Below are 15362 nucleotides of genomic sequence, written 5' to 3'. Positions count from 1 at the left end.
AGCTACACCAGAATTAACCACAATAATATTTGATTAAAGTAGGCGCCTCACACTGTCTAAAATGGATAAACAAAAAAAACTAAATCAGTGCATGCAACTCCAGTGCAGAAAAGGAGAGTAGATGGGTGTCTGCAGAAACATAACAAATTCTGGATAACCAGCTCCAGCGGCATTTCTAATACCACGGGCACGTCCCCAGCTTGTTGTTGTTCAATCTTAGAAATACCATGGCATGCTGCTTATCTAGAATTTTTAAAAACGGATCCCTTGACACGTCTGCTCTCTTTCTCATTTCCCAGGAATGTGACCAGGTTCATATCGATGACGTGGCATCATATGACAATGGACAAGACCTGAGGTAATACTTGTTTTGTCTTCCTTTGGAGCTTCGACGTGGGATACTGCCACAACCTTTGCAATTGAACCAGACTCGTCCTCAATATGTTTTTTTTAAGCAGCATTGTGTAAGTTTTGTTAGATATTAAACGAGGCTTCAGGGTGTTGTGTGCTGTTGAAAGCAGTTACTGGTAAACTACATTGTGGACATCATAGATATGACTTGCATAGATATGGACGAAAGGTTATGCCATAGTCTGGCAGATATTGCCCCAGTAGTGACCAGTTTCTACTGATGACGTGAGGAGTGTAGCACTCTTGCAGGGTATATCCCTGCTGATCTATAAGAAGCTGATGTAACCTTTATTCTGGGCTCACTCTTCCTCATTTCCTTTTTCCCGTGTTAAACCTGTTTAGAGCCTCAGTACTGATCTTTATAATGTCTCTGGCTTGTTTAGATTAAATGTATTAAAGTATAGTTTCTGACTTGAGAGTAATTTCCTTCTAAAGAATGGGTCATGTGATTGAGAGTGCCACTTTACAGCAGTCTGAGCCCCCCTTCAACGGGAGCGCTAACCTTAAATGCTTCTGCTTTTTTGATCCTTGAGTCAAAGTTTGTCACGGCTATGGTTGTTATTACAAAATACAGTAAACATAATTCACAAACCTGCATGTCAGCTGCTCTCCTCTGTTGAAGATCCTGCACATTTTCATCATTAGTCAGATGATTGAACCTATTATGTGCCCCGTCCTGCTCTGCCACGGCTCCTGGAGCCGTAGTCAATACTGCTGGGATAAAAGGACCATTTCACCAAGTATAACAAATAGTGTTTCTGAACAGGATTACCAACTATAGCTTTAAGTACCAAACACACAAAAACTTTACAGTAGGAAGCTAAAACGCTGAATAGGATGGTTTGTTTTTATGGATTTAAACCTGCACGTTTTTGCATCACTCTTACTTTGTGTTCTTCGTTAGCAATATAGTATGTCACAGGCTTATCCAGCACTGTATTTTTTTCATATAAATACCTCTCATTTTCACTTTCACTTTTTTATTTGTCCTTAATTCATGATATCTTTTTTTAAAACAACCACATGTAAGGACATGAGGGTACTTTTGTGAGTACTTTGAAAAATGAACTATCCAAAATAGACATTTTTTATTTGATTAAACATGGTCCTTTTTATTTTAGGATTGTAATACTTAATGCTTAAAACATGTTTTCTGACAATGTTCATTCCTGACCTCATTCCAGTTTTAGAGGTTTCCTCATGACTAACAGTTTTTTGGTTACATAGCCATACTTCCTTAAAGTTGACGTATGGCCCAACCCATGTTTTTGTTTTTCTATCAGCTCAGCTAACAGGAGTTGTATTGATGTACATGTTTTTGAAGGGCCTCGCTCTAATAAAATGATGAATGTGTCCCTGCAAAATTTGGTTTAAACTGAAATGCATTTTGTTTTTTAATGATATGAGGGTTTCCTTTATTTATACCCTGCAGCACTTACAACTTTGGGTCGGATGGCTTCCAGAGCCCAGCAGGAGCAGGATCGTTGTGCCTGGGGTCAGGCGTCCATGGAGGGGTGGACTGGATGAGGAAGCTGGCTTTCCGATACCGCAGAGTCAAGGAGATCTACAACACTTACAAGAATAATGTTGGAGGTCCGTTACACTCATTTTGTTTTGCTCTTTTGTAAGCATATATTTCTAAGTATTGTTGTCATTTTAATCATCTTTAAAACAGTTGGTTTGTGTTCAATTTTCTGACGTATAAAAAAACGACATCAACACATTGTAGAATATTAACAAAGTTTCTCAGTCCAACAATAAAAAACTAAAAAAATGTTGCTAAGTATACCATGGAATGTGGAATTAGATCCACTGGCCATTGTAATGAACTAGAAAGGTAATTATTTGATATTTGCTGGAAACAAGAAGCAACGCATTCAAGTCAAAATGCATCTGAACCGTGCAGAGAGAAGCGACAGAGACGGCATAAACTCTTTCCACCAAGCTGTTGTTTCTACATCTGGGCCACACTCCTGACCTTCATCCTACTTCCTGGAACATTTTTGAACCGCAGTAAATACAGAGCCTATTTTCTAAATGGGAAAGCTCCAATGGCAAAGTAAAACTATGGAAATTAGATAAACCAGTCAGTGCTGATTATAAAAAATACATGAGTATGCATGGAAACCTATCAAATTTGGTCATGTTTTGGTATTAGTAATTGTGCCATAGACACTTAACACAAACCTTTTTGTTTCGATTAAAAACCTAATGCTTAAGTCACGTAAGAAGAGAAAAAGTTTAAGCGCAGCGGTGGCTCCATGCTATATAAAAAAATATTTAAAAGCAAGCTTAAATCCATGTATCGCTTAAATTTACTGCTATTTGTGTATATTAAATATGCGCAGTGTTTTCAACAGTTGGAACAGTTTGAGTAAAATATGTATTACCTATTATCATGTAAAGAGCTGAGAAACAATGTGATTTATTATTGACTCAACTTCAGTCAGCGCAGCTTTTCATAGCACTACTGTACATATGTTTCAGGTTTGCTGGGCAGTCCCAAGCGAGAGGAATGGTTACAGCTGAGGAGAGAGATGGAAGTCCTGACTGACCTGTGGCTGACTCAGGCACTAAAAGCCCTGGCTCTCATCAACTCCAGGTTAGTTGTCGCAATGCAGCGTTCTCTACAACAATGTATGTATGTTTTTTTTTTTGTCTATTGTTTTTTTTTTGGGGGGGGGGGGGGGGTTAACATCTTAGGTGTAAGCTTTTATTTATTTATTTTTTTTTTTTGTTTTTGTTTATTTGCTTGTTTTTTGTTTTTTTTACAAAAAATGTAATGTAAGGAATTACTTTTTTATTCTACATTTGACGTTACATATTTGTCCCCATCCTGCCCACAGGCCTAACTGTGTGAATGTGTTGGTGACCACCACCCAGCTTATCCCGGCTCTCTCCAAGGTGTTGCTGTACGGTCTTGGCTCGCCTTCCCAATAGAAAACATCTACAGCGCAACAAAGACAGGTGAGGAAAATCCTGAAGACATTTATTACCAAACTTTGGGGGTGAGCCTCCTAACTGGGGGCCCTGGAAAAGTGCTGCTGTACATGGGCTTTGATCCTAAGAGATTATCAAACATATTAAAATGAGAACACACTAATATAATGCAGGCATCTGCTTAGTATGATTGAGTTTATACAGAACACACTGTGAATCATAACTACATCCTGAATTAAACTCTGTGGATAAACTAGAGTAAAAAGTTATAAAATTATGTCACAAAAGCAACTTTTTGCACTAATTTGCAACAGTCTGCTTCTGAAAGAAAGTCTGATGCTGAAGACATAATAATCATCCTGAGGCATTTTTCTTTTCTTACTGTAAGACGGGGGGGCTCTCTGTAAAACAGATTGTGAACCACTGCCCTAAGACAGTGTAACGGTGTCTAAACTAATATTCCAGACTGGTTTCTTTTTTATTTTACTTAAAGATTCAGTTGTGTTATTTAACATCTATATGTTTCCTTTTAAAGGAAAGGAGAGCTGTTTTTGAGCGTGTGTCTCAGAGGTTTGGTCGCAGGGGCGGTCTATGTGGTAATAGGAGATGGAGCCGAAGAGGAGGCCGTAGCCAAGAAGGTAAATATAATCCAGTCTGTTTTATTACTGACTGCTGGAGAATGGTCCAAATAAAACCTGGTTACCTTTTTGAAGCTCTATTTGTAAAGATCATCTTGTAGATTTTTATATTTCACACTGAAATGTTAGATTGTTGTTAGGGTTTGATATCAGTCAGTATGTTTCCTATATTTAACAGCTACTCTGGATCTGCAGAAGTACAGTTAGCTACTAATATACACCTGCAATAATTTTACAAGCTGCACAATAACCTATAAATCTAATATTTCATGCTGTTTGTGTAATCAGAAGAACATGCCATTCTGGAGGGTGTCCTGCCGGGCTGATCTGGAGGCTTTGAGCCATGCACTGGAGATGGACTACCTCTAGAGGGCAGCAGCCGTCAAGGTCTGCACTCTTTAATTCTCGAGTGCGTTTGTGAAGCAGCCTGCTGGGACTGATTTGGAGTCAATATTGCTGAGCACCGCAGCGGAAACAGTAAAAGCAGGCTTGAGGAAGTGTGTTGAGTTGGAAGCACAGCTGCAGAAAAGGACACCAACATGAAGCCAAAAGTCCTTCAACCAAACCGTGGAAGTAAAAAAAGGACCAAAGCTTAACTAATCCCAGGGAACTATGGTTAGTACTGCAAGTATTAAACAAAATATAAAAAGCAAAAAGTTTTTTTTCCTTTTTTTTTTTGTCTTGGTTTATCTCAAGTTTGTGGAATTGTGTCCCAGTTGTTGCACTGAATGCAAATTCTGACTTCCTGTTAAATGAACTCAAGTCAAGATGGATAAAATGTTCTGATTGTTCAAACTTGGACTGTTTTGTGTAGAGATAATTTCTCTGGGCAATACTATTTTTAAACCAAGAACAGTTTATGTAATACAACATAGTTTACTTCCACTAAATTTGTAGTTAATTTGTGTCAAGTAGCTCTTTCTTACATTTAGAGGCTATTGAGATGGTTTGTATTTTGGCACCAAAACAACAGTTATTTATTATGGGTTTAATTCTGCAACACAGTGAGTTAATTTGACAGTTTGGCATAAAAACAACAAAAAAAAAACTAAATAATCCATAAAGACTAGAGCTATGTTCTGGTAAAAATGTGTTTTTTTATAAGAAATTGCCATGCAGATGCTGTATTTTAGACTGGTGCTTGAAAACTTACTTTTGATTCTGGGTTGTACATCTTCTCTGTTGCTCTTTAGTTTCCTATTAACCTGTTTGTAATGTAGATAAACTGGTATGGCTATGGTTGTGCATGTGCTGATTGCAAAGCCTGTAAGCTTAGTCATGGTTTGTATATAATGCTTTAATGTCCATTTGTTTTGACAGTTTAAGTAGAAAAGATAAAAAATAAATTAATTGCATTTTGGGAACCCAGAGTAGAATTTCATCTTTCTACACAAATTTGCTCAATCAAAACAATAATTAATGAAGAAAATGTGTTTAAAAAAGTGTTCATGGTGAAAATTACATGCACTGATGAGTTTTGTTCCAGTTTCCATTTTTTCAAAGCTCTTACTGACAAATTAACAGTTTCCCTTATTCTGAAGAGCTGCAATTAACGCCATTCAAAATACATACAGCTAAACCAGATGTTTGCATTCACTGTATAAAGAATACTCACTTTTCACACTGTAGAATTAAATAAGACTAAACATTTCTGCTTTAGGTCAGTTGGGTCTATTAAAATAGGGTGTTTTCACTGACGTCACTGGCCAACTTCCGGTCCGCCATATTGGGTGGCACACTTCCTTATCTCTAGTTGTCTTACACGTATTATCGTATCGCGAATGGATAAGTACGCCAGCACGCTAGAGCGACCAGATAAGGACGTATATCTGAGGAAATGTTCCGTGATCGACCATATGGACCCGTATGCCCTCCACGGTGCCTTGTTTAGCCGTAATCCAGATGATTGGCCAAATGTAGAGCACGGCGACATAGTGCATTACCTGGTGTTCGGTGAAAACCCTCTGCACACTCTTGAGGAAATGAGAGCTTACAAGGATCTAGAGGGCTCACAACCAGTTCACCATCTGGTTATGTACATCAAGGAAATCGCCATCATACGTGGACGGGTGAGTTTTAATAAGATGGTAAAAATGTAAACAATCCGACGCCAAATGTGTTGCACCGCCCGCCGGCGGCGGGCGGTGCGCGAAGGCGCTTGGCTGCAAGGCCGATCGACGCCGCTCGCGGCTTTAATTATTTAAGCAGAACAATGACCAGTGCAAAATTAAGTTGTATTTACCGTATTGGCGCCGGTAGGAGCTGCAGATCATAAAGCCAGCAAACAGTGGGAACACAGCAACTCGTTCAAAGGTAAGCTGCGTACAGACGGGTTAGCACATGCTAACAGTTAGCGCTAACAACCACTCGCGCATGTAATGTACTTTTAACTTGGCTGCTATGTGTTTCAAACGTTTAGAACACACTCTCATTGACATCGGGATACTGTGGAAAGTTATGTTCGGATCGACTTACAGAGCCGCGATCCAAGCGAGCCGACGACTCTTTGTTATCGCTAACAGTTGTTCTCCGTGGTTGCGCCTCCAGGCAGGAAAGCGGTGGAAAATTAATCTGTTTCTATGTTTTTCCCATGGCGATCATGTGTTGCGCTGTTACAGCCCACAATACAGCAACGGTTTACCATGGTTGAAATCAAGTTAAGGTGAAATTAATCAAATTAAAACACGGCTGAGAGAGGGAGTACAGTATGCGGTAGTAATAGGCAGTAGAGGCGGCGGAGGCAGTCAACACGACAGCCGTGGAAAGTAATAAGTCATAACGCCCAAGCCCTATTATTAATATATTCTTCTTATATGTTTTAAATACTTAACAGTTAATTACCTGTGACAAAGTGAGCACCGCAGACTCTGGCGTATTCCAGCTTAACACCGTCCAAATCGGACCTGGATATCCGTGTCAGCCATAGGTGACGGCGTTGTTCAGACAGCTGTTTTTTTTTTTCACACTGATTCAACTATTACGGCTGGTAGGCGATAGAAAGCGTTGATCTCCACCTCCACGGGGCCGTGCAACCAACCATTAAACACGTTTTCCCCATTGTTCACTTCCAATACTGCCTAAGGCGTCATACAATGCAGGTCAACGGTGCGAAACGACTGCCACCCAATATGGCGGACGCGCTGAGTAGTCACGTGAGCGTGACGTCAGCTGAAAACACCCTATTATCTCCATTTCACAGAAGTCAGAATGACGCTTTAGAGAATTTCATATTTCTCTCTTAAAATTCAGAGGTTAAGTATACACCAAGCTTACTATCACTTTGTAATCTTTTTGAGTTATTTGGAGGCATACCTGTAGACGGGGAAAAACATCTCGCTTCCTTGTGTAGTACTTGTTTTTAATAGTTTGTTGTTTTATCCATGTAACGTTTATGCGTCTATCTGTTGCTGCCTCCTGCCCAGGACTCCCAAGAAAAAGAGGTTTTTAATCTCAATGAGACTATATCCTGGTTAAATAAATGAAAATAAACTAAAAAGAAATTACATAAATCCAAAAGAAATCAGCTACAATATCAGGAAGATAATTCTGAACGTCCACAAGACCTGTTCCTCATTGAGCTTAATTTCCACATGTCTGATAGTGCCATATTTATGTTTTTATACTGAAGTATACTCTAAGCACCGTGATAATGTCAAACAATCATGTTTTCAGAGAAACGAGTGCTGTGTCTCTGAGATGAGCATGTGTTGGTGCTAAATCTTTGAAAAAAAAAAAAAAACATCCAGAAATGATCTCATTATGAATCTGACATTTGGCAGATTTTGGTTATCCTAACTGAGCTAAAAAAAAGAGAATGTTTAGTCTGATAACCGTGAGACAAAAACATTATTTTGTATTTAGTATTTGTAAATGTATGGTTTCAACATATGCATTATTATTACAATAAAACATGTTACAATAAGACATATATTACAATTAAACCTGTTAATATTGAAATATTTCACAGTAAAAAAAATAAAAATAAATTTTACATTCCTACATAACAGAACAAGGCCACTGAGCTTTTCCACTCTCCCTGGGGAATCTGCAAAATAATTTATTCCAATGACACAGATGTGTTCAAATAAAGCCTATATGAAAAATTAATGATTACATTTCTCCTTTTAAAGATGGTTTATACTGTTCCTAAATATTTTTAACATTCATTTTTTGCACATATCAAAACACTGAGGTGTAACAAATAAAAATGTTATAAGATCTCAAGTAATAAAGAAATTAAATTTAAGCTGTACATTAATGTTATAAATAGTTAAACCATTAATAATTTTTTAATAACTATGCCATGTAATTTAACAAACTTTCCTAATATAAATAGTCATTATAGTCATACATAAAGTTATGTTTATTAGAAAAAAAAGTGGATTTACTGCCCTCTGTGTGTGACTGATTGGGATCGTTGTGAAGTAGCGAAAAAGAAGAGTGTTGCTCGATTTATCCAAACAGGTACACATAATTATAAAGTTGCCATTTAATAACAATCATTAATCTGTTTCATCACAAAATGCTTTTACCACCAAACGTGGTAAAAACATTCTTAACTGTAACAACATCCCCAGGGTTTATATGTTGATTTAATATCCTAACATGCCTCAAAGTTTTCTTATAGACTTGCAGACCTTCAGCACAGCATTATTCTTTTTATCCCTTTGAAAGCTAGAAACAGCTTTCTAGAACAGCGGATAATGTACATAACACCTGTCTAAGTGGCAGCTGGGAGCTATCTAGATAGAAACCTTTTATGCAAACAGCTGATGTATGGCTTTAGAAAACTTTGTTTCTTAATGCTACAAATTTGTTACTTTGAGTCTTCATTCAGTAAAAATCTCAACACCAAAGTTTTTAGGACCAGAAAAAAAAAATAGCTGGTCAAAACAGTCAAGCTCACGAAAAACGCCCCTTTTGCTACATTGCAACCCAGATTAGAAGCATGACTCCCAGCCTTGTTCGTCATGGCTTGTTTTATCTTTAAGGAAATGTCTCCCTCTTTAGGGCTAAAGATTAACCACAACGCTGTAGCTCCACATGTCCACGTAACTGTGCTACATTGTGTTTGGCGTGTAGTTTTCCAAAGTAATGCAAGAAATGCACACGTTTTACTTCACTTTTTACTTTATTTTAGTAAATCAAAAAGCACAATCTTCAAGTGTACTGGAATTTTTCGCACATTGTCATTTACATTCCTCAAACACATAAATAGCAAAAAAATAAATAAATAGTGCAATAAATAATATTCACATCTTTCGTTCAGGATAATACACAAAACACGGGCTGTTTTTGCAGGAGCTAAATACTGTTGACAGGGATCATCTTGAAGCCTCTGATTGTGATGTTGGAGTCTGAGAGCGACAGACTGGCTTGCAGCATCTTTACACCTGCCATGCTTGGGACAAAGGTGATGGACTGGCTTGCTCTGGCCCCTGGACTAAGTGAAGGCATCCTGCAGGGAGACAACAAACAGCACCATAAATACAGGGCTGGGAAACCTGAAAGTTGTAAAGTTTGGTTCTTCTATCTTTAGCGCGGAGTTCTTTGTTACTTCTTTCACCCTACAGTCACACCTACATTCCTTCACAATAGACGCATAGTTCTGTAATGCGGTGTTCAGTGAAACGTCCCTGTCGCAACATTCCCTCTCGTTTGTCAGCTATTGCTACATACATAAACCACTGGCGGGTATGTGAGCTTAAACACTCACTACATGTTCAGGACATTAAAATAACTGAACCACAATCCTACCTGAAATGCTGTTTGCCAGCAAATAGCCCGGCCCCGGATACGGTCAACACCCCCTTGACCGGGTGAGGGAACGGGTTGGTGAAAGCCACGAGGGCGGTGACCTCCCTGTTTGGCACGATTGAGTTTTCATCGGCAACCTGAATAAAAAAAAAAATAAAACAAACAGATAAGTAAACCCAGAATATTTAGACCATTACACTAAAAAGATGTACGGAACAAAAAAAATGATCGATTGGCACATTTTAAGTACCTGGATAATGAGCTCTGGATTGGCGATGTTGAACTCCTCTGAGGCAAGCACCCATTTGTGGGTGGCCATGTCCTCCAGGACCACTGCCAGGTTGATCAGGTCGTCTCCCACCACGGGCTCATACTCCGCTGGGAGGATTTGCTCCTGGAAGACTTTGACTGCAAAGAGAGAGAAGGTAAAGAAATGATAAGGGCGTGTGAAAATAACCAAAAATAATCCCCCTATAACACAATTACAACTGTGGTTCTCAAACAGTGGTACAATATGCTGTGATAATACGATTGTGGAACTGTTTCCAAGGTAGACATGAAGCCATTTCTGAGGTTCTTCAAGTGAGTATTTCTTTGCTTCGGTATAAAACTACTCTAAAGAGCTGCAGTGCAGAGTATCTGATTCTAGGGCAACTTTTACCTCAATATTAACGGAACATGCAGGTGCCAATGGATAGGACTTTCTTTTCGGAATGATGCCAAAGTAAAAAAAAAAGGCGAAGTTTAGATGAGAAGAGTAGATTTACCTTCCATCGGTGCCAGCTGTAGGACGCCATGTTTTTCCCAGAAGGTTTCAGTGGGGCTGTGGTTGTACTCCTTTGCCTGAGCATTCAGGTGTACTTTCAACGTCTTGGGCGTGCTCTGCGTGTTCCCAACCTTCACCGTGAAGATGACCGGCTCCCCGGCGACAGGAGATTTGTTCAGGTCCAAGAAGACCGTCACCCCCTTGGACACGGCAGCTGAGAAACGAAGAAAAGCCGGTGTGAACTGAGATGCTTTCCTCAAACAATTACCCTTAAACTCAGGGGAAATGTCCGGGATTAAACACGTACCTCTGTGCAGTGTCGAGCGGTCCGAAATCGTGGAGCTCCTCGAAGAAAGCGTTGAAGTGGGGCCTGTTTGAAAAGAGTGCGATGGATTAGCATCACTCCATGTAAGCAAATTAGCGTTGGTGGAAATACGTGGACACGTCATGTTTGGGGCTCTTACTTTTGATGTATTTGTAGTCTCCTGTGATGTTCTGCACTCTCGGGTGGCCAATGGCTTTGGTGCAGATCAGGGACCCGACTTTCTCGGTGTCTTTGCTGAAGCCGACCACCTGATTCTGGCTCGACAGGATGATCATGTGCACGTCAGCGTTCACCGCGGCGTAGACGAACGGGATGTCGTAAATCATGTCTGTGCGCTGATTCTTGATTGCCTTGACTGGAGCCGGGCCACAGCAAAACACTCCTAGGAGAACGTTAGGAAAGGACGGTTAGAACGACGGTTCGAAAAAACTCAAAATCGAATGACAAAAAAAATAAAAAAATACAAAAATAGCTAAACTCTTTACACACCTCCGCTCCTCTCCTGTGGGGTTGGGTCAAGAACTTGCCAGCCATCCATTTCTGGCCCGAGATCTCCGCGGCTCATCCAGCACTCCACCCACACATGATAGTTCCTGTTCAAAATATCCAGCATTGGAGCGGTTAATTTTCGAAATTGGGAAAAGACACGCAACATTTCCTACGCATTTATCCGGGCATCGATCACAACTGACCATATGCTGTCTCGGCTGCGGTTCAGCTTCTGTCCTGTTTCGCTGTAGTACTCTTCGATCACCAGGTTGGCATTGGTGTCGTGAGCGGAGTTGAAGTTTGTGACGACACGGCAAGGAATGCCAAGGACTCTCATGACTGAAAGATGCAACAAAAACACAGATGTTTACAGGCAGGCAAAAAGACACAAAAGAAACGTCTGAACATTTTCCAGAAATATTTATCATGTCTATGATGCCGATCATATCTGGAACGTTTAGGACAATGGCGCGGATTGTCAGAGTTTGTTGTAAGTACCTGTGCACATGACTGCGGCAAACACCCAGCACTGCCCGTATTTGACGGGGCTGTAACCAGACTTGGCCCACAGCGACAAGATCTCCTCGCTTCCGGTCCACTTTGTGGGACTGACGCCCTGTTTGAAGTCAGCGGTCCAGTTGCCTTTCAGCACGCCCCGATCGTCCTCGCTGTTGATCTAAAGTCCAAACAGAAGACCACTTTTATTTTCCACCTCGGCTCATTATCTGCTAAACATGACGTTGCAAGTTTGGAGATGACACTCTGAGATAACCGGATTGACAGTGGCGGCTTGATGACTACCCTGAGAAAAAAGCTATAATTATAGTGTGGCGCCATTGTGATTTTTGTTTTTCCAGCTGCGATCTTGCCAAGAGGTGTGTGATTGTCTTTACAAGCTTTGAATCATAACGTCCCAATTCAGAACACGCCTAGTTTTATTATGTGAATGACGTCCTTCCAGCTGTGGGAGGGAACGTTCTTTTTTTTTTTTTTTTTGGATGATTTGTTCCCATTTTGTACTTTATGTCATCCTGTTTCTGAGGTCTGTTTACACTCACCATGGCAGAAACAATGCGGCTGATGTAGACAGGGCTGGCTCTGTTCAGGTAATCCCTCTTCCTGTTTTTTTTATGCTGAGGGCTGACTTTGAGCAGATCCAGGCAAGCCTCCAAAACACCAGGCTCATACTGTGCAGAACAAAAGAAAAGAAAAAAATAACATTAAAAATAGTATTTTACTATCTAAATCTATTCATTAATATTTAATCAATATGTTCTGTTAGGTAGGACTAACTTTCTTACCAGATCAAAGGACCAGGGTCTTGAGAGAAGGTTCATCGGGGTCCCCATAAACAGCAGTCCAGAGTCGCTCAGGACGTATTCCTCCCTCTGGTCCTCAAAAGGAATATAAACTGAATCCTCTGCAAAACAGAAAAGCTTTAATTAGAACAGCTTACTGTGTTTATTTCTTGAAATTCAGTTGAACTGGAACATCGGCCTCCATTACTTCCATCTTTTGGTGCTGAACATTTTTGTACAAAGATGCTAAACTAATGTGCAACTACTGTGATGCGTAATCGTGCAGAGTGCAAACTTAATATGCTCATCATCGAAGACTGTATGTGATGTAGAAATTACTCATATTTACAGCCAATGAGTTATTTGAAAAGCGCCATTATATGTTAGACAAGACTAGAAAAACGATGGAGTAACTGCAGTTTATGTACATTTATTCCAAGTTTTGAATTTTTGTAAAATTTTCAGTGCAAAGGATTATCCACATCTACGCTTCAATGAAATGCTGCAAGTCATACTTTGAACTCATACCTGAATGCTGCAGAGTAAAGTTTAGGATGAAAAGCATTGCATTGTCTGGGTGAATCCATGTTGTTAAATGTAAGTTATATCAAACTTTCCACCATCCTGGATATCTGTTAGTATTTACATTTGCGCCAGGCTGTGTTGCTTTTCATACGGATTCATTTTAAGAGAATGAATCTCCATACTTAATAGATCGGATAAACATTACGTTTAGATGATCAAAGAGTCTAAGTGGTTTGTGAAGGCTAAGAATAAAGATGAGAAGGCCTTTAAGACTCGACATTGTCTGTGCTTGTATGGTCTTTAGAAATACTTCTTTTATGCATTTTAAAAAGCAAAGTATTTTTCATACAAACAATCATTCAATAACAATCAGCCTTCTAATCCTGACTGAAAATCACCTGTTAAAGATTTATTCAACAAGACAAACCGCATCTATACAGAAGAACAAGTTCTGTGCTGAACGACACACTCCAACCGCAACAATAGCAACAGAAAAAAAATATTTCAATCGTTTAAAAGAAAAAAAGCAAATCAATAACCGAATGCACAAATTATTTTAACCTGCACTCACCAGCACACCAGGGATTGCAGAGCACGATGAAGTTGCCCACCACATCACTCCTCTGGCCATCTTGCGTGAACGCAGACAGCTGAAGCTTGTAGCTGCCCACCGAGGCGGAGGCGGGAGGGAAGACGAAGATGGAGAGCTTCTGGAAGTTCGCGTTGTTTGGTTCAATGTAGGCATTCCAGCTGGAAGAAGCGGTCTTCTTGGAGAAAGTGACCGGCATCACTGCATACAGACGACCTGAGGAAGAAAAGATAAAAAAAAAAAAGAGAATGTTAGTTCAAGCTGGTTGCAAAAGCTGATTTCTGACGAGAGCTCATGGACCATGATGGAAGTTTGGTAGTACCTAGAGTGACTTTGATCCTGAGCGAATCCGTCCTGGGGTTGAAGGGTCGCTCCTTGAACTGGACGCTGATTCGGAATGGGGCCCCTCTTCGGACCACCAGAGTGTTGGCGCTGCTGAAGCCATTCGTTTTGTGTCTCCCCAGATTCTCAGCCAGTTCCAGGTTGACATACTGAATGCTGAAGTCTGCTACAAGAAAAGACAAAAGTCAGTTATTAGCTGCATGGCATGTGCTAATAGTAGACACAGAAATTGAAGAAAAAAGAAATTGGGTAAAGGCTTCTTTCAAGTAAAATCTCACCTTCCATGTGTTGTGTGTCTCTGTCTCAAAACAGTGCAATGTGCTCCTGCAGATGCTCTCTTACCTTTATATAGGCCTTGGCCCCTCCCTTGGCTTGTTGCGTTTGGGTGACTTTAAGGACGTGAACAGGTTTTCCTTGACTGTTGCCAAGGCTCACAGGCCATGCAGTACCAAAAACAAGCCACAACACGACGCTCCCATCTCCGGCAGTTTTGCGACTGTTGTACAGTTTCGTTTTGCAAAGCACACAGATGTAATGAGTCATTAGACTCGGCCCGCCTGACAAAAGAACATTAAGTTATGTTACAAGTTTGATCCGTGCGAAATGTTGCAGAAAGCGGCAGCACAATTGTCGACATGAGACCTAAGGCAAAAGGAGTTGGTGTTGTTTGAAGAGAACCAGAAACCTTTTTTTTAAGTCTTATTATATCTATAGTATATATTTTATTATATATATATATATATTGCTTGTACAGTTAAGTATGCAGTTTCTTAATGAATATATCATCTAAGGATGTAGATGGGAAGGTGTACTGATAATTTTTGACATATAACACTGCTGTTATATTTCAGAACTGATTGTTTTTTCTTTATTCTAGTTTCATACAGGATGCACAAAGATGCACCAAGACACTGTATCAATTAGGATCATCGATCACCTCAGTACATAAAATAAACACGATTTTATATTAGAAAAAAAATCTTTAGTTTAAGGAATTATGGCAAATTACAAACTGAATCATTATGTTGTTGTTTTTTTACATTAATTGTTCTGAGCTTTAGATGGTTTGGGGGAACCCACTTCTGCTGGATTTCCATTATTTACATATCTCATCCATCCATCCATCCACCCATTGTCTATGCGCGATTACCTGTGCAGGGTCAGGGGGTTTTGGGGGTGCCAATCTCAGCCGGGCCACACACTGGACAGGCCACCGGAACTTTGCATGGCAACACAGGAAAAACAACTGCGCACACACGGTCACACCTAAGAGCAATTTCAG

At 40.0% G+C, this 15362-nt stretch overlaps 1 protein-coding gene and 1 pseudogene across 3 annotated transcripts; one reads left to right on the top strand and one right to left on the bottom strand.

The window, feature by feature from the left end:
• The first annotated feature begins 23 nt into the window (after window positions 1–23).
• On the top strand, window positions 24–5322 carry LOC118560538 (annotated as a pseudogene).
• Window positions 5323–9129: 3807 nt separating this feature from the next.
• tgm5l (transglutaminase 5, like) lies at window positions 9130–14738 on the bottom strand. Of its 3 annotated transcripts, none has more exons than XM_012882927.3 (14): window positions 14359–14738; window positions 14061–14246; window positions 13721–13954; window positions 12628–12746; window positions 12385–12513; window positions 11825–12002; window positions 11530–11665; window positions 11327–11430; window positions 10977–11219; window positions 10820–10882; window positions 10514–10726; window positions 9997–10154; window positions 9747–9883; window positions 9130–9447 (listed from the first exon to the last, which is right to left on the bottom strand). In XM_012882927.3, exons 1-14 carry the CDS (start codon window positions 14363–14365, stop codon window positions 9294–9296), a joined length of 2061 nt encoding a protein of 686 aa, XP_012738381.2. In that variant the 5' UTR covers window positions 14366–14738; the 3' UTR covers window positions 9130–9293. The 3 variants fall into 3 exon arrangements, with proteins under 3 accessions (XP_012738381.2, XP_012738382.2, XP_035987510.1); XM_012882928.3 differs by having other exon boundaries at window positions 14061–14243; XM_036131617.1 differs by having other exon boundaries at window positions 9131–9447; window positions 14423–14736.
• Between the last annotated feature and the right edge of the window lie 624 nt (window positions 14739–15362).

Source organism: Fundulus heteroclitus, unplaced genomic scaffold, assembly GCF_011125445.2.
Source record: "Fundulus heteroclitus isolate FHET01 unplaced genomic scaffold, MU-UCD_Fhet_4.1 scaffold_445, whole genome shotgun sequence".
NCBI lineage: Eukaryota > Metazoa > Chordata > Actinopteri > Cyprinodontiformes > Fundulidae > Fundulus > Fundulus heteroclitus.
Note: the sequence above shows the minus strand (reverse complement) of the source record. Positions and strands in the feature narration are given on the sequence as shown.